We start from the raw sequence: 24,853 nt of genomic DNA on the forward strand, positions 1-24,853 counted from the left end.
TAACTCTAACAAGTTGGCCCTGCATTTCAACTCAAAGGGAACCGAATATGACCAGGGATGTGGAACACGTTTCTCATTCGATACCCAACTCTCGGACCTTTCGTTTCGGCCAGCTTCTAAATTTTCCAAAATTCTAAATTTTTCTTCGAAATTAATTTGGCCAAATAAAGTAAGTGTATCCTGGTGTTGTCCCTACTATATGTTTAATCCGTTGTCCTGCAGCGCTCGACGGGCTCAAGATGTGTGACGGATGTGGATCGTTGGAGGTGAGTATAACTATACTCCGCATTACTTGACCACTTGTCCACTATATACGGCATCCTTTCCAGCCGCGCGGATGCCGCAGCCGGGAGTTGCGATGCGGCATCATGTACACCACCTGCGACTGCGTGAAGCGGAACGGCCTGCAGGACAAGTGTCCGCGCTCCGCCTGCCAGGGCAGACCGGCCTGCCTGTGCTTCCCCTTCCCCACCTGCGGTCCGGCGGCCTTCCCGCTGCGCTACGCCAACATGATGATGGGCGTGAACAACAAGCGGATGCGCTGCGCCGCCACCGGAGCGCCAAACGGTGGCGCTGGATGCGGCGGACGCGTTGCCGGCGGCTGCTGTGGATGCGGTCCATGCTGCTGTAATCTAACGCCCTGCTGTGGCCCGCACTGTCCTCCATGTGGAGGAGCCCCGTCGCCCATTCCCTGCTCCTCTGCTCCGGGCATGTGCTGCCCACCGCTGCCCGAAGGCGGCATTCCCGATCCGCGTGTCTGGAACTACTGTAACGCACCTGTGACGTACCCATGTAAGTCCGGTCCAGGTCCGTGTCCGTCAACCTGTCCGTCCGTCCGTTTGTCAATCTGTCAATCTGTACTTCTGTCCCTGCGGTGGGCTGTGCGTAGAACGTGAAAGCCATGGAGCGGAGGAGCACGAGGCATGTCGGAGGACTTTGCAGGCCACAGCATCTGGAACATGTGCCATGGTGGTGACGCTTCATGTCCTTTTGCAGGAGCTAAATGCCCACAACGCTGATCCGTCAACAAGGATAGCATGTCCTGGGCTTGGTGAGCGCAGGTGTAGGATCAATGGACCAAATGCTGTTGCCAGGCCCCAAATCCTTCAGTATGACCTCCTTCCGCATCCCGTCGCGTGTAAGTAGCTGCGATACCTTCCGCATTCACTGCTATTACCTATCTCATTCCACAGGTGGTTTCTAAGTAGTTCCTGGCAAGTGTTTTGATCGGATCCTGATGGGGCCACCTTCCTTGGCCGGACATGTTGTCGTTTTGTGGCGCACTTTTGGTTGATAATAAATTGCAAGATGACTTAAATCAAGATGGAGCCAGCTGCGGAATACCCAATACTTGATGGACTCAAAGCTTTTGGGCTCCAGTGTGAAATTCGTCCGACTGTCTTGATTTAAACGCAATCTTATGTGGGTATCTGGAATCTATTTGGCATTTAATTACATAATAAACAAATTTAAAGTAATGTCTTTGTATGCATTGGGATTTACTTCACTGTTAGTGCTATTGGGGTTAAAAAAAATGTTATTAGATATATGTTTATAGTGGATAGTCCTAATGGCTGAACGAAAACCGATTGGGGTTAACTTTATTATTAAGAGACCAATAAAATAAAAATTGATTGTAAATGAATTCAGATCTTTGAGACTTCCATTACATAAGTAGATAAAATATATACATATGTATATGATTTAAGTACAAACTTTAATAAGCAATAGTACCTGTTTCAGACCAAATTTTGGTTTGAACAGAAAAGGCCTTGTTCCAATCTCAATGAGCCAGTTGAACTGAACAATTAGCGGGTCAAATTTTGTGTTTTGCTCAGTTAATAAGATATACAAGATATAAGAATGCAAATCTAAATGCGTTATCTTTTCTCGGAGACTTAATTACCTTTGCTAAGATCAAGTAGGCCATGGAATTGCATAAAGTTGGCCATGACTTTCTAACCAGCTCGAACTGAAATTTAAACTGGACATGCTGGACCAAGGGAACAGCTATCCTCATTCGATATCTGACTCTCGGACCAGTCGCTTCGACTTCTAAATTCTTCTAAATTCCAAATTTATTTTCTCGAGTATAACTCCACCAAAAAAGTGTGTATTAAGTATTTGTTTAAGAATTAACATCTAAAATTCTCACCTGCAGCGCCAAGCAAACTCAACATGTGCAACGGATGTGGATGCTGTGGACCCTGTAATGAAACCCCCTGCTGTGGCCCCCACAGTCCGCCATGTGGCGCCCCGTCTCCCATTCCGTGCTCGCCTGCTCCTGGCATGTGCTGCCCCCCTCTGCCCGAGGGCGGCATTCCCGATCCGCGTGTCTGGAACTACTACAACACGCCCCCAACTTATCCATGTAAGTCCGCTTCCGAGTAAAAGCGCTACCATTCCACAATTCTGTCCGTCCGTCTGTCCGTTGGTGATTCTTGGGATGCACGGGGGGGGGGCACTGGACTGAGTGGGCCACGGCAGCGGAGAAGCTGGTCCAAGCGATCAGTGTGACTATTCGTTCTTCTCCCAAAGCTCCTTGCCCCAGGCGTTACCTTGTGAACAAGGATAACGCGCCCTGTGTGTGGTGTGCTCCGTGCAAAGCCCACTGCTACAACACTCCGCCAAAATGCTGTTGCTAGTTTCTCTATTTGGGAGCTACCTACTCTGATCCTAAATCCTTTCCACTTACATCGCGTGTGAGTAAATATTTTAGCTGTCCTATTCATAGACTCTTATCCTGATATCCTCCCTCAGGTGGCTTCTAAGCGGCTCTGTGACTACGGACGACCCACGTAAACGGCGGAACTGAAACTGAGAGCCGTTGGTCATGTTGTGTAACGCGTATTGGTTGGAAACTCGATCGGATGCAGATTTCATCACGATGCAGACTTTTAGGCTTTAAATTTTAATAAATATAAGAAATCGAATACTGTTTTTTCACTAGCAAGGGTTATAAAAAGGAAGTTCAGTTAAATAAAAAAAGATTGCAACTTTACCCCAGATGGGACTCGAACCCACAATCCCCGGCTTAGGAGGCCGATGCCTTATCCATTAGGCCACTGGGGCATGTTGCGCAAGCCGTCAAAATGCTGATATCAACTTAAAGAGACGATAATCAGAAAAGATATCCGTTGATCCAGAAATAGAATTATTATATGGAAAAATAATATTTCAATCGGCTTAAATAAAGAAACTCTACAAATATCTAACAATTTAACCAAATTTTATTTGATATGCCAATTATTGTACAAATGCAAACAATAGACTTCCTCTGCCTCCATCAAGTGGATTTCCAGGACTCTTCAGTCGTCGTCTCATTTGTAGATATACGATTTGGATCGTGAATATATAAGCCAACGATCAAAACAATAGATATGACCACAATAACAATGACCAGAATGCCAATCAAGCCATAGACCACAATTGTCTGAGGGCCCGTCATCGTTAATTGATAAATTCTCCAGCGACTGCAAAATGGAAAAGGGTTTATTGAGCATCGTATATTTAAGTCCTCGTGGGGTTTTACTTACGATATATTCTTCAGTCACTTATATAAATTTCAAATTTTCTGTTTTGCTGTGTATAACACATTGACATGTAAGTTGAAGGGATACTGATATATTACCTTTCTAAAATAGTTTATAAACAGAAAACATTAAAAAAGGGGTATACAATAATACATATGTATGTATGCATATGTACATATATCCCTGCAGTTGGAGTCATGATTGCAGAACCCATTTGTTTGCCGGATTTATTTGTTAAAATTAATACTTTCTGAAAAAAAAGACTTCCAGAAATCGAATGTTAATAGCAATGAAATTGAGAAATGGTAACTTGACTTATCTGTCAAGGTTTTTAAATTTTAAATGAAACTACTGATACAAACACACTTGACCTTCTACGAAAATTATAAAAATTGTCCAAGATGGAGCAAAAGTACATAGTTATTTTTTTCGCCATTATTGTTTCCTTGCTTATTGTCATCAACATAATGTTGATCGCTTATATTGTGCTGGATGTGAGCTATTATTATGAAGTATATTTCCACGCAAGGCGCCCGGTATGAAGAAATCTATTTGGTTTTTAACTCTTTTTTGCTCAAGTTAGCTGTGTAATTAACACAAACTTGTTCTAAACCCAAGAGTGCAATGACTTTTATATCACATAATTTCACCACATCACTCTTAATTTTTATTCAGACCATATCCACACAATATATAAAATTTATACAAATTCTTCCAGGATCCAATAGAGCGAGCTAAAGCTGGACCGAGCGGCAGTTTGGGCCATATACATAAATATTAAAAATGAATCAGCAACTAGTATTGCTTCTGATTGGACTTTCGGTTATCCTGTGTCTTGTCGCACTGAATTTATTGTTTATTTACTTCATAATCGACAATCCGTACCTAACCACGCATGCGAAAAAAACCTTGCCCACGGTAGCCCCCACTTGGGCACCGATTCCAGAATTTGATGTGACGCTACCTCCGTTGGATGTCGCACAATTCCCAACGGATCCACCACCGCCAGCGATCTAAACGGAGTAAGATTATTTTGCGATTTAGCATTCGAGTTAGTTGTCAGTACGTTTTGTAGTGCGATTTTCATCACAGTCACAGTAGTCCTTTGATTAAACGTCATCGAAGTCCCGAAACGTACACAAAGCTAAAAGATATGGAAACCAAGTCTTTAATAACAATCTTAATTGTCGTCGTACTAATTCTATTTTTTCTACTTATGATCATATTCTACGTGTTTCTAAATTTTGATCGCCCTCGTAAATCAACCTTTGGAGCTCTAACCAAATTTAATTATTAAACAGTCAATCGAATTCTGCGCAATGGTGGAGTCCACAACGCTCGTTACGATTTTCCTGGTTATCACTGTGTTCCTGCTGACTTTAATGCTATTGTTAATTCCAATGGCCCTTTTCAGGGGTCATAGGGGCAAAGGTCCCAATTCATTTTTTGGTTAATGGTATAGTGAGTATATACTGACATTAAATATGTAATAAATTTGGTTATGCGGTACCTAGCGGCAAAATCGAGCAACACAAAATAAGAGCGGAGACCCACACCCAACAGTGTGATAGCACGGTTGCACGCCAGGTGGCGCTATAATAAGTTGGGCATCCGATTAGTAAAGTAAAAATTTATCGTTTTCAGTAAAGTATCGAAATTGAATTCAAATTTAAGCCTAATTCGCGGAAAACGAATAGTTTGCCTCCAACGTAAAAATTTAACATGCAGCGACCTTTATAGGTATTGATTTAGTGATTAGTGATCCAGTGATCATCAACAGTTGCTCCTGCACACCGAACTAAATTAATGGTGCGATTTTTCAATGCGTTTTCAATCCGTTTCGATTTTTTGCCTTCGGCAGTTCACCTGCCCAAAGGAAATGGCAGTGTCGCACAAGTCCGACTTGAAATGTAACATGCGCTCAGTGCCAAAGGAAGCCATATTTCATGCGACAATTAGTGGCCTCATCATCATCATCATCAGCATCATAAACATCATCAGCAGCATAGTTAATTTTCGCCTACTGGGATTTAGATTTGTCAGGCAGGCAGCACATGATAGTCACCGCCATCTTAGGCTTCAATTAAATGAAAATTGTGTCACGCGCCGCGACTCGCGTCTTCCACGACGTGGAACTGGAGCTCTGGCTGGCATCCCACTTCATCCCCATACCCATACCCATACCCATGCCCATAGCTATACCCGTACCTATACCCATCCAAATCCCAATCCAAATCTCTATCCCTGTCGCCATCCCCAGTCAAATTCACTTCGTTTCGGTGCCGCAGCGCGTATTTCCGCACACACATGCATAAAGTATTTGATTAAGCCTGACTCTTGCGTATTTCTGATTTCAGATTTTCAGACACATAACCCCCGGTTCGGCTTGGTCTTTCTTTGTCGAATTCAGATCAGTGTCGCGCGGCGCACAGCGGTGTCAACTTGTCGTGTGCGGCTCAAATCCAAAGTGTCACAGAGTAAACCATCAGCCTTCCCAGCCGACCGAGCCTTAAACGGGATCTACACCGATCTGCCCAGGAGCTCATTTGGATACCGATCCGAACCCAAACCCCAAACCCTATACCCATTCGCATTCCCATTCCGATTTGCAATCCAGAAACGCGATCCCGATCCCGATACCGTGTAGCCGTTGAACTGAGGAAGCGCCAGCCAAAGAAGCCTGGTAGAATGCCGACCATAACCGAGGATTGCATAGATGGATTCCAGCAGTACTACTCCCGGCCGCCGGAGAGGCCCAAGAAGAAGACCCTTAAGCAGATGGTCTACGACTCCGAGGACAACTCCTATTTCGGACGCACCATGGACAGCTGGGGTGAGTTGGGAATCTTGCACTGGGGATTTGAGATTGGGGATTACGTAAACCCCCAAGTGGCCGCTGTTGCCAGCAGCCACAAAGTAGACACGTCTTGATACAAGTCTGACCTTAATCAAGAGAATCTCCTTTGTCGTCGCATTAGCGCTGACGGCAAATGCAGATTATTGTGGATGTGGGTGGGATGGATGTATCTATTTGCCGGCCTCCCGCCGCTTTCGCCACTTTCCAGTCCGTGTCCATGTCCGTTTTTATTGCCCGCCCAATGGCAATCTCGCTTCGCTGGCCCCTCAACGCGACCAGTTCTGTGTGCCGTGCCCATATGCCCGGGCCACTTGTGCCGCAATATCGGTCAATTATGCCATTATGCAATCAGGCTGCGGTGAACCCGCCAGCGTTCTCCAGAACCACCGCTGATTTCGATGGAAGGTCGCAGTAGCCAGGCCTCCCATGTGGCATGCATGGCCTGCACCATGGATTGGGGTTCTATTGAATTTTCTCACCTGTTTCGCATCATTCGGAAAGGTTTTTCAGAACCTTAATCTCTTTCAAGTCATTTGAGTTAGAGATGAAACCCTCTTTGTTCATTGAGATTCTCGTATCAGGAGATTCTCATAACTGGAAATTCTCATATCAGAATATTCGCATATTAGGAGCTTCTCATATCGGGAGATTCTCATATCGGGAAATTCTCATAGCTGGAAATTCTCATAGCTGTAAATTCTCATATCAGGATATTCTCATATCAGGAGATTCTCATATCAGGATATGCTCAATTCATAAGAATCTCATATATGCACAAAACGCAGTGCTGGAATTTTTAAAGAACTACTCAGCACATCATTAAACTTTACCATCTTTAGAGACACTTAGATTAAGCTTCAACCTCGCCCTTGTTTAGAAAGCAGGAAGTGTCTATTAAGAAAAAGCCGACAATTATAATCGACGACTGTTATTCATTAAGAGTGTAGTGACTGAATCAAGAATACTAACGTAGTTGTTAAATATGTACATCTGGAATATATACATATTTTCTGGAATATATACATATTTTCGCTTTAAATTCTGTTCCCTAGAGGGCAGCTGCGATATAGTTGAATAAAACTGTCTTGAACTCAGTAGTATTATACACAATATTACATTTCCTATTTTTCCCTTCAAAACTTAAGCTCGAAGTATGTCCTAGTTGGCTGCCCGCTATCGTAGTCCTTCGAACACAACTCCAGTGGAACAGAGGGCTCTCCCGCGAAACTCACCCCCTGTGCGTGTATGTATAGCAACTCTCGATTTGGCCCAATTCTCCGAATGTCCTGTGACCGTATTTAAACCAGTTCTTCCTCCACTTCCCCCACTTACCCCCACCCACCCCACAATTTGAGTGGAATCGGGTCAAATGCTTAGATTTTTGCGTGCCAGCGATATTTAAATGCGGCAGATTTTCCATTGCCCTTACTTCGCAATGTTTTTAATTGGTTTCATGAAATCAATACGACGGCAAAACACATTTTTGTGTTTATTAGATGTACATTTTACTGGCATGACAATAATTGCTTGCTTTTAATAGATAGCATTGCACTACAGCTGCGTTAGTGTAACGAACTGTGACACTTGTAAATGCAAGTGACCAGCTCAGGAAGCCAACCTTCTGTGTATATTTTCTCTAAGTGTGGCCCTGGGTTTGGGATCAAACCGCGCGGGCAAGTTGCAATGAATGGCTCGACAATCGCCGGCACCGCCTAATTAAAACGAGTGCACAAGGAGGCAGCGTTTCCACGGCAATTAGAACGCAACCCAATCTCGGTCCGGAAAACCCGACCGATCCCAGATCCGGGGATTCCACTCGCCGTCGCATAACGCTGTGCGGCCAAAAGCGACCCGCTTTCCATTTTCCACTCAAAACAAAAGCAAACTCGGCTCGAGAGAGCCGCCGAGCCATTCGACTCACACAAAAAACCGGACCAGCAAAAAACCACGCCAAACAAAACCGACTCAAGCCAAGTCGCTGGATGTTTGGCTGCGTATCGACAGACATCCGATTCGTGTTTCAGTCTGAAATTGGTTTTGAGCGGCGGAATAACGTGTCACGGAGTGCTCGTAACGTGGTCGAAACGCGTTCCGTTTGCAAACAGCAACTTTGCTTAGAGTTTGTGGTTCGTTCGTGCTATTTTCCCCCCCACTTTAGTCATTAAAACCATCGACAAAACATGAAATAGAGTCCTTGAGGACTATTGAAAATTCTGTCACGCGCTCACACGCCCCACAGCTAGTGAATTTACAAAAGAAAAGCATTAATTCCAGCCAGAGGCCTGAAGAACGCTTCGATATTTCTTCAAAAAGGTGTGGTTGTTTGTATGTGGCCAGGCACTAAGAGCGCGCCAGCTAAGAGATACAGATACTCGCTCACTTATTTTCATTTTCGGTGCGGCAAAGAGCGGTCTCATTGTTGTTGTTGTTGTGGTGGTTGTAGTTCGGGGCAAAATGAAAAGAACCACTGCATGCAGCATAACTAAGAACAGATACTTTTGTATCTGCCAGTTGGCCAGTTTGCCAGTTTACCAGTGTGCCGGGTTAAAGCCAATGCGGCATTGAAATCACCACAGCAGACACGGAAATGAGACCATGTCGCCCCAATAGTACGGCCTTCTAGCCACCGTTTTGGCCCACTTGGCAGGGCCCATCGACGCCATTCCAGGCCAACCAGTTGCAGGTATCGACGGTATCTGACGAAGAGCTCAAAAAGGCGCCAAATTTCCTGAACGACGAGGAGGGTTGAAACACACGGGTGAAAACGGGTGACAAGTGAGAGAAACTAAGAGAGCAAAGGAGAAGGACCTGGACTGTGCGAATGCGAATGCGAGTTTATTTGTGTGTATATAGAACGTGCTGTCTGAATACTATAAGTGCGCATCTGCACAGCGCGGTGTCGGTGCAATATTTACAAAATAGAACCAAACACAGTGCCACCAAAGTTTCAGAGCAAAAAATACGTATTTTTGCAATATTTGGACTTTAGTCAATGTCAAATATATTGTAAAGTGCTTGAAAAGAAATTTTCAATACAGAAAAATAAACATTTGCGAATTGAGCTGAATCGCTCATTTGCAGTTCAGTTGAATCGCTCATTTGCAGTTCAGTTGGAGTGGTTTCCTTGAAATCTTAAAACTTTTAAAAATACATATTTTTATTGGTTTGAATCGATTGATCAAGCAAATCACTAACCGAACTGAACCGCAAAACAGGCCTTTAGATCCAAAGAAAACCCACCGATAGAAACATGTCCAAGCCAGTACCAATGAGTCCGTCCTTCGTGGACGAGGATCTGCACAACCTGAGGAAGCCCAAGCCGTTCAATTTTGCCCAGTTCTTATATAACAGCGAGGATGGAACGGTTATGGGTCGCAATCGATCGTCATGGGGTAAGTTTATGGTTTATTGTCGTGTTTATTGCAGTCCGGTGAGAACTGCTTCTGTCGGCATATGACAGCTGTCAATCTGGAAATCTGGGCCAAAAGTCGTATTTCACTCGTAGCCAATTTGAGCCGGATTCGAAAATGTATCTCCATCAGCACGGCACTGCGAAAGTAACGCCCTAAGGTGCCGCGAACAGCACTCACTCGTAAATCAAAAAAAATTAAAGTACACCTCGCATGGCGACGAACAAATTAACATCTGCATGTAACGATGCTGGGAAATGGGAACAAATTAGGGCGGGGAAATGCGTCATCTTATTCCTGTCCGTCCCCCAATTACCGCCAGTTAAGCCGTCCGTCCGTCCGCCTCACCATTTATCATCAATTGCACGGCAAAGGTTTTCCTCGGCTCGCCAATATTGGCATTTAAAAGTTGGCAAGCCCAAGGCCCTCGCTATAAGTAGACAACTGCAGTGCAATTATGCTGAAATGGGCAAAGCGGCGATGAAAGTACATATGTACATATACGCAAACGGAAAAGTGTACTGTTGACATTTGCCAGATCATCGCAGAGAGCGAGATACTTATTCGAGGGCAAGATATTAGTATAAAATGAATTTGAAATTTGGGAATTTTATTTTGAAGTTGAACTAAGGTATTCTTTTTAATGAATTCGATTTTCGTTTAACCTGAGATGTCAAATATAGGCACTTCAATTTAAGATTTATATTCAATACAATGTAGGGTGCATATCTCTCATATGTGTTTCCGCTTTTGTAAACAGTGTAGCTGCAGTAGCTATAGAACTACAATTTTGACTGTAACTGTAGTGGACTGGCGTATCTAAGATTTAAATAGAAAATTATTGAAATTATATTTTTCAAATGTCTTGAATCGAATAAAACTCACAACTACTTTGATTCCTCCTGAAAATTCGTTAACTAGTGAGCTAAATTCTGAGCATAGCTGCACGTAGCGTTTACAATCGAGCCAAACTCCAACTCCCACTGCGACTTGGCTTAATCTTGGTTGCTCCCTTAGTTAACTGCTCTCTGGCCAACCGACTTCCACTTCCCACTCCCATTCCGATTGAGGTTATGTCGGCTAAAAGTATCTGAGATCAAGAGCGAATTCTTCACACACACGCGTAATTAATGGGCTCTTGAGTGGAATGGTGTTCATACTCTTTCCCGATGCCAAAGAGAGTATCGAGTATATATAGAATTGTCCGAATGTTTGGATGATGATTCAGTGGAGAAGCGCGGCGTCCGATTGCCGTCCACTCCGAACTTGAGAAGCAGCTTGGAGCTTGGGGTTGCTCCCCATTTGTTTATAGGGCCCACTCGAGCCGGCGTCGTTGTTCAATTATCGGTTTAACCCATGTCGACCGCCGGGGGCCAGTGGCAATTAATTAATTCAATCGCTTCAATTGACTGCGCATCGCTGTTGGGAACGGCTTTAATCGCTGTAATTCAATAAGCATTTCCTACTCTCTCCTCGTTTTGCAGCCAAAATCGGAATCTTCTATGTGGCCTTCTACGGAGTCCTCGCCGCCCTCGTGGCCATCTGCATGTGGGCCTTCTTCCAAACCCTCGATCCCCGCATTCCCAAGTGGACCCTCGACCGTTCCCTGATAGGCACAAATCCAGGTGAGTCGCCATCGCGAAAGCTTTCGCCAAATTCATTGCTAATCGACCTGTGCGATTCCAGGTTTGGGTTTCCGACCCCTGCCACCGGTGGACAATGTTGAAAGCACTTTGATCTGGTACAAGGGCACCCAGCACGAGAACTACAAGCACTGGACAGACTCCCTGGATGAATTCCTCGCGGGTAAGTACTTGCTTGCCTATTGAATGGTGCATTCTTGAATCTTTATTAATTGCTTTGCATCTCTATCCCATAGTGTACAAAGTACCTGGACTAACTCCCGGCCGTGGTCAGAACATCTACAACTGCGACTACAACCAGCCGCCGCCGAAGGGTCAGGTGTGCGACGTGGACATCAAGACGTGGTCGCCCTGCACCAAGGAGAACAACTACAGCTACCACAAGAGTGCGCCGTGCATCTTCCTCAAGCTGAACAAGATCTACGGCTGGGTTCCGGAGTACTACAACACTTCGCAGAACTTGCCCGTGTCCATGCCCCTGAGCCTGAAGACCTACATCGCTGAGGTCGAGAAGACGCAGCCAGAAAAGGTGGGTGATACTCTTAATATGAAATACTTGTATCCAGACTGATTCCTTTCTTTCTGCAGCTAAACACCATTTGGGTATCGTGCGAGGGCGAGAACCCAGCCGACCAGGAGAACATTGGTGCTGTCAACTACCTGCCAATCAGGGGCTTCCCCGGCTACTTCTATCCCTACCAGAACTCCGAGGGCTACTTGAGTCCCCTGGTGGCCGTGCACTTCCAGCGCCCCAAACGTGAGTAGTGCTGTCCAAAGTCCAAAGATTCCCCAACTAATGACACTCTGTATCTGTATCCCGTAGGCGGAATCATCATCAACGTGGAGTGCAAGGCTTGGGCTCGCAACATCATACACGATCGCAAGGAGAGGATCGGATCGGTGCACTATGAGCTCCTCATTGATTAATTTGTACCACACTATTACCAATAATATAATAGAAAACAGAAGAATCTCCGATGAACTAGAATCTCGGTACCAGGCGAGGAGGTGTGAGGACGTTGTTAAGTCTCGTCTAAGACAATCCTACCAGAGGCAAACCACCACATGTTGTAGTGAAGATTGTGAAAGGTTCAGATTTCCGAATGTCATTAAAAATCCAAATTATTTAATTGTGTTTTCCGCGTTATTAAGCATACATACAAATTATATTCAAGACTTGCAACGCCTATAACATACAAATTTTGAATTCCAATAACTATTTATGCACTCTACGATGAAAGACGTAGGATTGTAAGATTGTAAAGCTAAACACCAAGATGGGAAATAAACATCCAATGGACAGGATGGAAATAGCCCAGCCTGAATCTCATTTGGCGCTGACCAGTAAATCGTAAATCAATCAAATGCAACAAATTTACAGCAATTTATCCAAACTGCCATTTCCAATAAATCAACAAACGAATCCCTAGATATTAAAATTTATAATGAAATTTTATGAATCATTTTTGAGTCTGCTGCTATACACGTAACCGAAAACAGACCAATTTTGTCTACCAAAAATCTAAATATTTACAGCTAGCTTCAGAATTTACCATTTTAATAAATAACTTAGTCAAAAGTGAAAAAGTGAGAAACCTATATACATCACATTTTGATCGACGACAAAAGAGCAAGATTTGGAAAACAGAAACTCGTAACTTGAGTTAACTTGTAAGTTTATGATATAATAATTGCGTAACATGAAATGTAAGGAAATAAATTGAGACGAATAAGAAACACAAATCACTTTCCATTCTTTTTCAATAAAAATCAAATGAAAGTAGTCGGATAAGTGCAAGTCTGTTTTATTTATACACTTCACGATATACTCGTATATTTGCTATAATGTTTCTCATAATAATCGGATGGGCATATGACATACTTTGGGATTTACGTAAACACTGATGTTTGCCCTGCTGTGATAAGATAATTATACCGCTGATAATGCCATATCACGACCATCTCAGTCGTCACTTGACAATGGTCAGCCGCTGCCTGATAAATATACTTAAAGCCAGATCGATTGGCTTTTATTTAAGTGTAATAAGTTTTGTAGGTGCGCGGGCACATCGGTTGCTATCAGTCGAAACATTAAGTCTTCCAATTGCGTCATTTAAAATCATTAACGCTGCTGTTTGCTCATCGATACTGTTTATTTTTAAAATATAGGCTGAAGAATATAAGCTGGCAAATGTGTTTATCACTTGTGCTCTTGTTAGCTGATAATAATCAGATTTCTCTTTCAGTGATGCAAGATATAATACCTAATTATAGTGCAAAGATAGCAGCTTTCGATTTTCTGTTTGGATAATTTTTAATTGATATTCAATATTATAGAAATTTGTTATTTGTTGTTCTCGATAGAGAGCATTTCTCTGCATTTGCTTAAATACTTAAATACAGTGACGTCAGAGCATCGACGAGGAAATTGATCAGTTGTATTTTGGATGCCAACTGTTTGGCTTTCCAGATAAATTGAGTAGATCTTTATTTATTGTCGTATGTACAAACATGCAAAGTACATTCGCTAATTGAGAGCTAATTAGACTGAATGACAGACCATTGTCCACAGAACCAAAGCCATGTAGCTGCTGAAATCAGTTGATAAATAAAAAATAACCAAAGCTCATCTCTAATGAGGAAGTTCTACGAGATTTAAAGATTGGCACGCACACAGCAAAGGCTGAAAAATCGGTTTGGACCAGGATAAACTGGTTGGAGATGTGAGGCAGATTTGAGGGAGTTTAATTAAGCAAAAACGAGAGTTCAACAAGGCAGCTTCCTTGGCAGTTGACTGTTAAATGGTTATAACCGGTCAAATCCAAATATGCAACCCATGAAGTTACAGGGGAATCACTTATCGGAAATAATTCATAAATTGAAGAGGTTTTTGTTTGGCATATAGCTAGTTGACTGCACTTCTTAAAGGATTTCTATTTTAAGCAAATACTAATACTTTTATTCTAGGTCCGTAATTGCATGGTAGTTCTCGTCTGAGAACCCAATAAACCGAGATGCAGGAATCGCGCCTCACAATTGACTTGTCTCCATAATGTACATAGCTACCCCATAGCTTTTCAAGTGTAATTTAATCAACTTGTGATTATTACAGCGGTGGAGCACCGAGATACAAGAACATAATGCCGTGTCCATTTATCCATGCATCTCCATGTCCACAATCAGCAGCAACCGTCCAAGAATGGGGAAAATTGGCAATGGCAACCCATTGTTGGGGGAGTTGGGCTCAAGGGGCATGGGGCAAGTTGCCATGCAGGAGGAAGTGCACATTTAAGGGAATTAATCAACTCGTAAGTTCTTGACACTTGGCAACGCATAATACACTTGAAAAAATGCCCTCTTAATTTAGTACCATAAGCATATCCTTCAATACAGTGTGCTTTATTCTGCCTTTGTGTTTTTTTTTTTAAGATTATACGACATTATCTGCTGTACTTAAGCATATAAACATGTAAGAATCATTTCGTTTTTCTCAGTGGAGCATTAGCATTATCCAGATGCTGATGACGACGAACAATGATTGAGGAACAATAACAAAGAAAGTTTTCCCGCTTTCTGCGTGGAAATTTTCGAAGCCCAGAGCACCGAAGCACCCAAAAAACTGATCCAACCGTTTGGGGAGAGCGTGGAAAAGCAAAACAAAGCGGAGTACAACAACACGCGCATAATGAGCATAATGAGAGCAGCAACGGTACTGGGGAGCGGTTCTTAAGGGAGAGGGGGCGTGGGTGGAGTGTGTAGTGGAGCCAATGTACTCAACTCTCCGCGCATGTCAACGGGAGAGTGGGAGAACGGGAGAGTGAGAGACATGTGCTAGTGTGCGTGTGATTTTCTTTGTGTTTTGTATTTTAATATTTATAAAGCAGGGCCGCATCGTATTCTTAGAGGGTGGAGTGGGGCCCTGGCCCCACTGCCTTTGAATGCAATACACTTAGCTGCACTGGAAACGAATTGCATTGCCCAAGCAACTGCCCTCGGGTGTGTTGTTGTCTGGCCGCTGTCTGCACTCAATCATTTATTCTATTTGCGTAGCCAGCGAAGGAGATGGAGCGAGATAGAGAGAACATTAAGGTAAAACACAAACGAAACCCCAAGCTCTCACACACACACACACCTTAGCCACATAACCTCCCCCTGGCCCAGCGCTTTTGCTTTGGCCTTTTTCATGTTGCTTGGCAAAGTGTCGAATACGCTCAACAGCTGTCGACTTCACACTGCAAGAAAACGGAAGTCTTTGCTGGGGCACATTTCGGTCAAGCAGATAACATCTGAGAGTGTAAACAAAGACGTTAGCCAACATTGCGGATGAGTAATATTCTCTAGGAATCGCTTGCAACCGTATATGTTCTAAGTTATTACTCATATCAACAAATAAAGAGAAACCAATGCATTTTTAGAATGTCTGGAATATTAAAAGTTAAAAATTGAAAGTTTTTCTAAATTTTTTCAGAGTTAATTTTTTTGGTTTTGGTTTTTTTTAATACATTTTACCGAAATTACACCCCGTTTCTCTCAGTGCTCCATCACTCTTATCTTGAAGCTTTGTTGCGAGAACGCAGGAATGAGAGAGAAAGAGTGAGGCGCGTGGTGTGTCTGTGTGAGTGTTGAGGGGCGAAGAACACTGGCGCTGAGTTTCCGACTTGCTGGGGAACTTGGGACTGCGTTCGGTTAGTTGGTGATCTTTCGCCGAGAGCGCAACACGCAGCACGCATCGCCATTCGCAGGAAGCAGGGAAACCAAGAGTTGGCAACAACTTCTCGTGGCTCCCAGTCCGTTTGTGTGTGCTTCTAATAACGTCTGCTTTAGCGGTCTAAAATCGGTTCTAACTCATTTTTTTTAACTTTAAGACCATTTGAACAGTCGAGGCGCAAATAATTGCATAATTACACGTTTTTTCAAAAATATTCAAGAGTGCTGCGAGTGCGAAAATAAATGAGAATTCAGTTTCGAGTCTGCTGAATCATCGCATATACACAGCACAACGTATACATAAATCAGTTTTCGTAGCCTTCGCGCCCGTCCACGTCATCAACGAAAAATATAAACCAAATTTTCGAATCGAATCGAATTGAATACTGAAAAGCTAGCTAACCGTAAACAAGTGCGAAAGAACAGCGGCGAAATGTCAAAGAATAACGGAAAGGGCGCCAAAGGCGAATTCGAATTCCCGCAGCCAGCGAAGAAGCAAACCTTCTCGCAAATGATCTACGATCCCCAGGATGGCACCTTCTTCGGACGCACCGGCAAAAACTGGAGTAAGTTCTCCTGAGCTCTATTGAATAACATCAAAAATCTCTAGAAAACGTCAAAATGAACATTCAAGTTCATTCAGACATTAAAGTTTTAGAACTAAGTTTTATCAAAAGGATATGAGAAAAATAACAAAAATTCATTTTGAAGGTTTTAGTTACGGTTTATGGTTTTGAAATGCATACTTTCAAAAGTATTCACGTTATGAGTGAATCAACATTGTAGAAATTGTTTTACTACAAAGTATATAGAATAGTTATAAAGCTATAGTTATAGTTATACAGCTAGTTCCCAAATTTCTATGGAGAAAAGCGACTTATGCGCACTAATCTGCACCAAAGAGCTCTGTGCAAGCCCCTCTAATGAGATATCTGCATCCACTCCACGCTCGCTCTCCACATAGAAACAAAAATGCGATTGTTTATTGTATATAACCAGACACTTGTCCGTCATATGGTAATGGAAACTATACATATATGGGCAGCGTGTGGCTTATCAGTCGATTTGGCGAGTCATAATGTGGGAAGTGGGATGAGGTAGAGAAGCGGCTACGGAGATTTCGAAAATGTTTAGTCAACGCCATAAAATAGATAAACTCATTACGAGACAGTCAGATGAAGTGGGATTTCTAAAAGCAGCCATAAAAGTATTATTAAGAATTATAATCACCTTGAGCAATCCTTGGCAACATGATAGAGGCTAAGTAAAAAGAATCTGGAAAGTTTTAGAATCAAGCATTAACCATATGTTTATTAAGCTGCACACTGAATTGTTAGCTACGAAATTTTTCAATTGCCTTTTTTTAATTAGGCTAGCATATTTCAACGTCAATGCAAATTCTCTACTTTCGAAAATGGACACGGATCCACGTTCAGAAGGTTGGAAATTGGGGAAAACGTGGGGGACAGGGAACGAGGTTGTGGGTAAAGAGCACTTCGCTTTTATCGCCTATAATATTTGCCTTCTTATAATGGGTTCTGTAAACAAATTCAAGGTTTCACACGGAGAGGCGTTGTGTGATTTTACGCTCTCACGATATCATATATATTTTTAAAAAATATGCCGATCTTAGAACAAACTGCTGAAACACGACCAATTTTAAATAGTGTTCAGCTATTTTCTGGGCACTTCGCTTATCGGTAGCTCGCTGAAAAGTTCCCTTGACGTCATTTGTTTGCTTTTAATTAAGTTGGCCAAGTTCGCTTCAAGTTTATCGCAATGTTTAAATTGATGTATAATTTATTTACCTCAGTGCCAAAGGTGTTCCCCGAAAAGCTCTAATAACTTTTTATGCTAATTCCAACATGTTATATGCATATACTAATTCTCAGGACAATCGGTAAAGAACTTAAGAACTATTGACACACCTGGCACTGCCAACATATGGCGGCATGTCTATTAAAAATAAAACTATTTGCTCAACTGAATATAGAGTGGATAAAGTGTTCAGCTAATTCGTATCATTAGGCACAGCTCGTGGTGCATGTCCTTTGGTTTTTCACTGTCTAATGCCCGGTAATTGCAGTCGTGTGCAGGACATTAGTGGGAAAATTAAATGGCAACGACCCCATAAACAATGTGAAGCAGTGTGGCAGAATTCTAAACGGAGAAAACACAGGTTGAAAATGCTGAATTTGCTTTACGATCGCCATCCGATTAATTCCGATTTCAAATGAAGGCGAAGCATTGGACGGTTGGCTAGGCTTTGCTTTCCATTAATTAACGCAATGAGAACTTGTTTAGGTTCGTGCCGGTTGTATTTTTATTTAGGTGCGGATGAACCTTCTCAGAGAACCGGTTCAGTGGGTTTATGATTACTTTTTTGGTTTTCGAAATGCTTTCGCCTTGCTACACATTTTATTTCTCTACAGCGCATTTGGCTGTTCAAACAGTAGAATATCTCACCTGCTATCATGAAGATAGTTGTTAACATAATTATATTATAACTATTATGTAATACGTATCACATAAATATGCTTTAGCAACCAAAAAATTGATTTTTGTCTGCTTAATTTAGTCTGATTTTTTATTCAGTTGATTTTTTGTACTGAAATCACCGTGGCGGATATCAGATCGATGCAACCGCAAAGTGGCAGGAAAGGCAGGTAAATCACTGCCCTAGCCAGTTTCTGAAATCGGGCTCAAACCGGCTAGAACCGCATTTGGCCGGCTACATCCGATTTCCCCATTAATCGCCCCCGCCACGCCCCCCAGTCTGATTACATTGACATGCTGCTAACTAATTGTCACGATAGCGACAAGTCTGCGATAAAATACACAATTCAATTAAAGCGCAGGAAACGAGCCTAATTTGCTTAAGCTAATTTAGAATTAAATTAGTTTTTCAGTCGTCAGTATAGATGCTATTTCTTTTTCGATCACATACTATAGAATTAGAAAAGGCTACTCCCGATTTCTTTTCTTTTCTTTTTAGAAAAGACTATTCTGAATTTCTTTCATTTCTTTTTCAATTTTTTTTTGGTATTACTTGGCTTTTCAAGCAATTCACTTTCATATTTCGAATTTGTTTGATTTAGAATAAATATTTACCGATTCGTTTTCACAATCATCTTGTTAAAAGGCGAATGTAAACATTAAATATACGATTTTTACAATTTAGCGAAATACTCAAACAGAAACGAACCCAAACCTCTTTGGTTGCTCTATTTCTTGTTGCTCATTCTGAGTAATTCGGCAATTTACAACCTGGCCAAAGCCAAATAAAAAGCAAAAACACGCCCGCATTTAGGCCAAAAAATAATCAGCAAACTAAACGCTTGCAATGTTTGCCGTGGGCGGGGCCATCGGGGCTTCCCCTGGTTAACATCTGAAATTAATTCACTTAAAATGCCGCAAAGTATGCTATAGGCCCCAAGCACACAGGCGGCGAAAAGAAAGATGGCCAAGGATCCTGGGTGTGCTGGTGCTAGTAATAGTGTTAGTATGTGTGTGGTGTGTGTGGTGGTGACGCATGGACAAAGGGTGCGGCGAACAGCAACAAATAAAGCGGCGCCACGGAGACGGCTTATTGCCAATGAGGACAAAACGGGACAGGAGTTGAAACTGGCAGTGGGCATGGCGATGGGGATGGAGGTGGAGATGGGGATGGAGACGGAGATGGTAATGGTAATGGGGGTGACGTGACCCACTCAATCTGGTGGATGCGATTCGGGGTGGATGGTGACAGACGCCAACAAGTTGCATCTTCGTCTTATTCCGCTTCGTTTTGTTTTCCTTTCTTGGCTGGCTCTGGCGGCACGGTGGCGTCATAACTGTTGCTTCCCAATACACAAAAAATAATTGGGTGAAGATGGGGTGTAGAAATGAAATATAAATATTTGAATTTTTTTGTAAAAATTACCATTACTTGTTGAATATTTTTGTTGATTAAATTGTATTTGAAAGGAAGAACTACTGCCTTTGAAGATTTTCAAGGTAAAGAACGTCTATCCTTCTCTTCGGCTAAAGCTATTCGACACCTGTATAAACGGGATATGGTTACAAATGTATTTTCTATTCATGATCGTGGCACATTTGCGGAATCAAATTGTCGCAAACTCATTACATAATTGAGTTGTGGCTGCACATGTGCAGACCATTAACCGCTTTCCCACAACTGGACGACTTGCTGGTCAAGTGTGCAAATTAAGCCACTCGACGAGTGGTTTTTAGAGCTTGTGCCTGGAGGTGTCCTGGATTCTGGCCATATGTGCCTCCAGCACGTAACTAAATTATTAAGTTCCGCTGGCCTTGGTGGTTACACTTGGATGTCGCCTACAACGCAGCGAGGTTATCAATCGTTGGTCATGCAAACCGACTAGCGTTTTTAGAACTTTTGGGTTGGGTTTCCTGGGGATGGAAATGGGTTTGGGGTTGGGGTTGGGGTTGGTGTTTTGGTTGCGGATGGGAATGGGGATGTTCGTGGCACGGGCGGGTGTGGCGATTTTATATGGGTCACGAGTCCTTTGAGTTTGTTTACCGCCTTGGCGGACGGACGAACGGACAAGGATAAGCGTGGCCCTCGTCCACTCTGTGATTGTCCACGGTGTTTATGGAAGCCTGGTCCCCGAGTTGCAGCTATCCGCCCCCAAAAGCGATTGCACAATGTCCGAGTGTGGGTATGGGTGCCAGGTCATATAAGTAAAGTTCCACTTTATGCGTCGCATTTGCTGTTATGAATAAACTTGATACCTCCCGCCGACATCTTGTTTGACTTTTATATAAAAGTTGAGTAAGTTTCGAGCAAGGAGAAGTGGCATGTCCTTCGGTTTAAGAATACTTCTGGGTTAAACACCTCATAACCTCTTATACAGACAGTATAGCTCCTGGTCTCAAGTTTGCTTTCGGTTTATCAGTTATATTCGAAACTAAGTCGATTGGAGAGTATCGAGAAAATTCTGGTTTGGTAACATATAGTACATAGAAAGTTCCATGTTTTATAATATGTTTATGTCATGGTGTCATCATCATTTGTCATATATGCCATCAAGTTTTTACTTGGTAATAAAAAGTAAATTACGAGTAACCATGATTTAACGATGTAGCCTCTAATGCAATAACGCCCCCCGGGGAGTGAAAAATGAACTAATGTAATAAATATATTCATGATTTCAAATACATTCACTGCATATATAGTTCTGCCCACCATGCAATAGACATGTGAAGTGGCTTCCATACAGTATATATTTTTTATATTTCTGTACTAGTGGCCATTCAAGTGGAGTAAACTTATCGATTTCGGTGGGAAAGGCAATGACGGTCCCTCATTCGAGACCGAAGACATAAGAATGTTTGGGGACTCTGCCGTCATGTAACCGAAAGCGTGTAGACCACAATTCCTTACACATTAAGTACTGGTGGTCTGGTCGAGCCACCTTGCCAGGCGGCGGTTGGGATTGGCCATGGGGCAGTGGCTAGTTGGCTCGGTGGTTTGGTAGTTCGGTGGGTTGGTGGACGACAGGCGTCACACCACCAGAGAGCGACTGTCTGCCGCAGTATTTGTCTGTGACTGAGTTCGCTGTGGTCATTGCCAAACTCATTTCCTTGTACTTGAACGCAATTATTTCCCATTTGGACTTGGCAACAAGCAGCCATTTGGCCATTTGGCGCACTCTGAAATTTTGATGAGCAACTAAAAACTCAAATATGGAAAAGTCGTTACCAAGCGCTGGCCAATGCCATGGATTACCAATTGATATCTTCTATCATGGAATAGTGGAACTGGTCAAGACCGAATATTTGTGGTTCTTTTGAAATTTTGTTTGGCATAAAATAAAAGGTTATATTTCACGGCAAATAGTTTAACATGCAGTCTAAAACATATCGTAGTTTACTTGATATATTTTTAAGTATTTATCTGCAATGATAGTTAAAACGAATCATGAGGAAATACTATCGATTTTGAACTGTAATTACTGTGCACTCAAATATGAAGGAACGCAATTGTGATTTACTGACCAAAGTAGTTTTTAATCGACCTCTTGGCTGGTTCTTTTGAAAAGACCTCGCCAAGGCCCATCGATAGCTGGGTGCCAACTGGTCAATGTCCACCCCGTATCGCGTAATTTCCCCATGCCTTTGTCACCTACTGTACCCTGGCGTCCGTGCATTGTATTCGATATTCATTCATACGATTAATTTGTTTGGAAATTTGAGCTCCAGTGGACGGACTGACAGCGAATCGTTCATTCGTTCGTTTGTTTCGTTTTCGCTGTCATTTTCGGTTTGTCGATGTTGGCGCTCATTTATGCAATTGCTTTGGAACTGGGCTTGGGCTTGGCCCAGTCGGACTCCCGATGTCCGGTGCTCTGTGTCCACTGTGGCCGCATGGAAGTGGCGAATAGCCCACTGAATTCTAGCTGAGTCGTCAATGTTAATGACATTGAAATACTGAAAAAAACGCCGGCGCTCTGTTTATTGTTTCTGGTCGTATTTACTATACTGCACCCGCGGTAAGCGTTCGATTATCTGCGTACCCGTTTAGATTGCATAAGCCCTGTCCCCAATCTCTCATTTCCATTCCCATTTTCTTTTCCTGATCCTCCACTCATCCGGTTCCGCAAAGCCCAGTATGGCCCCACTTTTGCAAATAAGGGAAACCATCAAAACTTAATTGCATAGGGTGAAATTAGTACTCGAAATATCTTTCTATAATTATAATATAAGTTGAATAGCATTTCCAAAGAACTGAAAGTGTGCCTAGTTTTGAAACAATACTTGATTGCTAATTAAGTCATTTTATTGATGTAATCTCATAAATTTCTTCTTGATTGTTAATTAAGTCATTTTATGGATGTCATCTCATAAATTTCTTCTGTTTTCCCTCAGGTCAGCTTCTGCTGTTCTACACAATCTTCTACATCGTTTTGGCAGCCCTCTTCACCATTTGCATGCAGGGCCTTCTGTCCACCATCAGCGACACGGAACCCAAGTGGAAGCTGCACGACTCGCTGATAGGCACCAATCCCGGCCTGGGATTCCGTCCCCTGAGCGAGCAAACGGAGCGAGGATCCGTGATCGCCTTCGATGGCAAGAAGCCGGCCGAGAGCGATTACTGGATCGAGCTGATTGATGACTTCCTGCGGGGTAAGCTAATTTCAATTTAGTGGAATGGAGGAGAGATCTATTTAATATGAAACTTTTCACTTTGCAGAATACAACCACACCGAGGGACGGGATATGAAGCACTGCGGCTATGGTCAGGTCCTCGATCGCACGGACGTGTGTGTGGTGAACACGGATCTGTTTGGCGGCTGCTCGAAGGCCAATAACTACGGCTACAAGACGAACCAGCCCTGCATATTCCTGAAGCTGAATAAGATCTTTGGCTGGATACCGGATGTGTACGATGCGGAGGAGAAGGGCATGCCAGACGATCTCAGGAAGGTGATCAATGAGACGAAAAAGGAGGAGGTAAGTAGTATGCATATTTGTTGTACCTCAATTTTTACTCAAGTAATGCCTTTCTGTACTCCAGCGGCAGCAAGTCTGGGTGAGCTGCAACGGTCACTTGGGCAAGGACAAGGAGCACTTCCAGAACATCCGCTACTTCCCCAGCCAAGGGTTCCCAAGCTACTATTACCCGTTCCTGAACCAACCCGGCTACCTGAGTCCCCTGGTGGCCGTGCAGTTCAACTCGCCGCCCAATGGTCAAATGCTGGACGTGGAGTGCCGCGCCTGGGCCAAGAACATTAATTACAGCGGCAGTACCCGCGATCGCCAGGGCTCAGTGACCTTCCAGATCCTCCTGGACTAAGTGCGGCGAATGGGAATCATGTCGCCAACTTGTGATCGCAGCAACAAATACTAGCCGTATTCTGGGCGAGGATATGGCAACCGCGTCGGAGACCAACTACCACCTACCTAACTAAAAGAGATATACACATATGCAGATATAGATATACATATATATGGAATGAGCTAGCGACCTTAGGTTTTCAAGTGTATTGTATATATTTATACGCAGGGAATGATCCGACCGTCAATTGAACTCTGAACATCTGGCCTAAAATAAAAATAGAATGTCGAAAATCTTGAAATTAAAGTTCAAATCGTACAGACGCAATTGTTGTTATAGCTTTTAGCTTGTCTATTGCTATCAGTTATTATTATTAATATTTATCATATTATTTCATTATGAATTCTTGTAATTACGATCATTATTTTCTGTCAGTTGTATTTAGTTTTAATTTATAAATGTTGAAACATGCCCGAAAATTCTTTTGTTTCCCGCAAATCGCCTAGGCTTGTTCAATTTGTACAAAGAAGTAACTAAATAAATTATAATTGTTAAACGTATGCCAATCATGGAAAAGGAAACATTTTGATCTAAGCTGAATGTCGATTATTTTGTTTTGAACTGGAAAGTATTCAAGAACCTCTAAGTAGTGCAATTTTTAAAGCAACAACCGCAGTAACTAATAATTCCAGTCATTTATGCGACTAACAAATCAAAATTTTTATTTATTTTAAACATATTTCATTCACGCAAACAAATAAAACAAAGTTAAGCGAATAATGTTTTTGCGTTTTATCATTTTAATAAAGAACAGAGAATATAAGAACCCAAATTGTGTTTTCATTAACTAAATATAATATATCCATTTTATTTTACAGTGAAAAAACAATGACCTGCTTTTAGGC

At 42.6% G+C, this 24,853-nt stretch overlaps 4 protein-coding genes, 1 long non-coding RNA gene and 1 other non-coding gene across 8 annotated transcripts; 4 read left to right on the forward strand and 2 right to left on the reverse strand.

Annotated features, from left to right (window-relative positions):
• Positions 1-33: 33 nt before the first annotated feature.
• On the forward strand, positions 34-1,478 carry LOC6527027. The gene is made up of 5 exons (XM_043206774.1): positions 34-169; positions 223-266; positions 330-627; positions 997-1,138; positions 1,194-1,478. Coding segments are annotated over exons 2-4 (327 nt in total). The 5' UTR covers positions 34-169; positions 223-239; the 3' UTR covers positions 999-1,138; positions 1,194-1,478.
• A 513-nt stretch (positions 1,479-1,991) lies between these two features.
• On the forward strand, positions 1,992-2,933 carry LOC122319443 (male-specific sperm protein Mst84Dd). Of its 2 annotated transcripts, XR_001454324.2 has the most exons (4): positions 1,992-2,109; positions 2,162-2,209; positions 2,539-2,702; positions 2,761-2,933. XR_001454324.2 is itself a non-coding variant. In XM_015198082.2 (3 exons), the coding sequence occupies exons 2-3, from the start codon at positions 2,179-2,181 to the stop codon at positions 2,769-2,771; spliced, it is 204 nt and encodes a 67-aa protein (XP_015053568.1). In that variant the 5' UTR covers positions 1,993-2,109; positions 2,162-2,178; the 3' UTR covers positions 2,772-2,933. The 2 variants fall into 2 exon arrangements, 1 of the variants encoding a protein (XP_015053568.1); XM_015198082.2 differs by lacking the exon at positions 2,539-2,702 and having other exon boundaries at positions 1,993-2,109; positions 2,162-2,371.
• A 66-nt stretch (positions 2,934-2,999) lies between these two features.
• On the reverse strand, positions 3,000-3,072 carry Trnar-ccu. Its single transcript has one exon. It is a non-coding gene; the product is annotated as a tRNA-Arg (tRNA).
• A 1,649-nt stretch (positions 3,073-4,721) lies between these two features.
• Positions 4,722-13,186, forward strand: LOC6527030 (sodium/potassium-transporting ATPase subunit beta-2). 2 transcript variants are annotated; one of them, XM_002088088.3, is made up of 7 exons: positions 4,722-4,994; positions 5,891-6,366; positions 11,285-11,425; positions 11,487-11,606; positions 11,680-11,972; positions 12,032-12,200; positions 12,267-13,186. In XM_002088088.3, the coding sequence occupies exons 2-7, from the start codon at positions 6,222-6,224 to the stop codon at positions 12,368-12,370; spliced, it is 972 nt and encodes a 323-aa protein (XP_002088124.1). In that variant the 5' UTR covers positions 4,722-4,994; positions 5,891-6,221; the 3' UTR covers positions 12,371-13,186. The 2 variants fall into 2 exon arrangements, with proteins under 2 accessions (XP_002088124.1, XP_015053569.1); XM_015198083.2 differs by lacking the exons at positions 4,722-4,994; positions 5,891-6,366 and adding exons at positions 8,391-8,516; positions 9,606-9,782.
• LOC120320539 lies at positions 10,409-11,278 on the reverse strand. Its single transcript, XR_005560034.1, has 2 exons — positions 10,686-11,278; positions 10,409-10,619 (listed from the first exon to the last, which is right to left on the reverse strand). It is a non-coding gene; the product is annotated as an uncharacterized LOC120320539 (long non-coding RNA).
• Positions 13,187-16,133: 2,947 nt separating the features above from the next.
• On the forward strand, positions 16,134-24,774 carry LOC6527031 (sodium/potassium-transporting ATPase subunit beta-1). Its single transcript, XM_002088089.4, has 4 exons — positions 16,134-16,716; positions 23,039-23,296; positions 23,364-23,623; positions 23,688-24,774. Exons 1-4 carry the CDS (start codon positions 16,584-16,586, stop codon positions 23,964-23,966), a joined length of 930 nt encoding a protein of 309 aa, XP_002088125.1. The 5' UTR covers positions 16,134-16,583; the 3' UTR covers positions 23,967-24,774.
• The last annotated feature ends 79 nt before the right edge of the window (positions 24,775-24,853 follow it).

The sequence above is a fragment of the Drosophila yakuba genome, chromosome 2L, assembly GCF_016746365.2.
Source record: "Drosophila yakuba strain Tai18E2 chromosome 2L, Prin_Dyak_Tai18E2_2.1, whole genome shotgun sequence".
NCBI lineage: Eukaryota > Metazoa > Arthropoda > Insecta > Diptera > Drosophilidae > Drosophila > Drosophila yakuba.

Excerpts from the sequence above, each read along its gene's own strand:
- LOC6527027 (XM_043206774.1), top strand. The coding sequence starts at position 240 with ATGTGTGACGGATGTGGATCGTTGGAG. Across the intron at positions 267-329 it reads ACGGATGTGGATCGTTGGAG|CCGCGCGGATGCCGCAGCCG; the intron begins GTGAGTATAACT and ends CATCCTTTCCAG.
- LOC122319443 (XM_015198082.2), top strand. The coding sequence starts at position 2,179 with ATGTGCAACGGATGTGGATGCTGTGGACCCTGTAATGAAACCCCCTGC.
- LOC6527030 (XM_002088088.3), top strand. The coding sequence starts at position 6,222 with ATGCCGACCATAACCGAGGATTGCATAGATGGATTCCAGCAGTACTAC. Across the intron at positions 11,426-11,486 it reads CCTGATAGGCACAAATCCAG|GTTTGGGTTTCCGACCCCTG; the intron begins GTGAGTCGCCAT and ends GTGCGATTCCAG. Across the intron at positions 11,607-11,679 it reads CCTGGATGAATTCCTCGCGG|TGTACAAAGTACCTGGACTA; the intron begins GTAAGTACTTGC and ends TCTATCCCATAG.
- LOC6527031 (XM_002088089.4), top strand. The coding sequence starts at position 16,584 with ATGTCAAAGAATAACGGAAAGGGCGCCAAAGGCGAATTCGAATTCCCG. Across the intron at positions 16,717-23,038 it reads ACGCACCGGCAAAAACTGGA|GTCAGCTTCTGCTGTTCTAC; the intron begins GTAAGTTCTCCT and ends GTTTTCCCTCAG. Across the intron at positions 23,624-23,687 it reads ATGAGACGAAAAAGGAGGAG|CGGCAGCAAGTCTGGGTGAG; the intron begins GTAAGTAGTATG and ends TCTGTACTCCAG.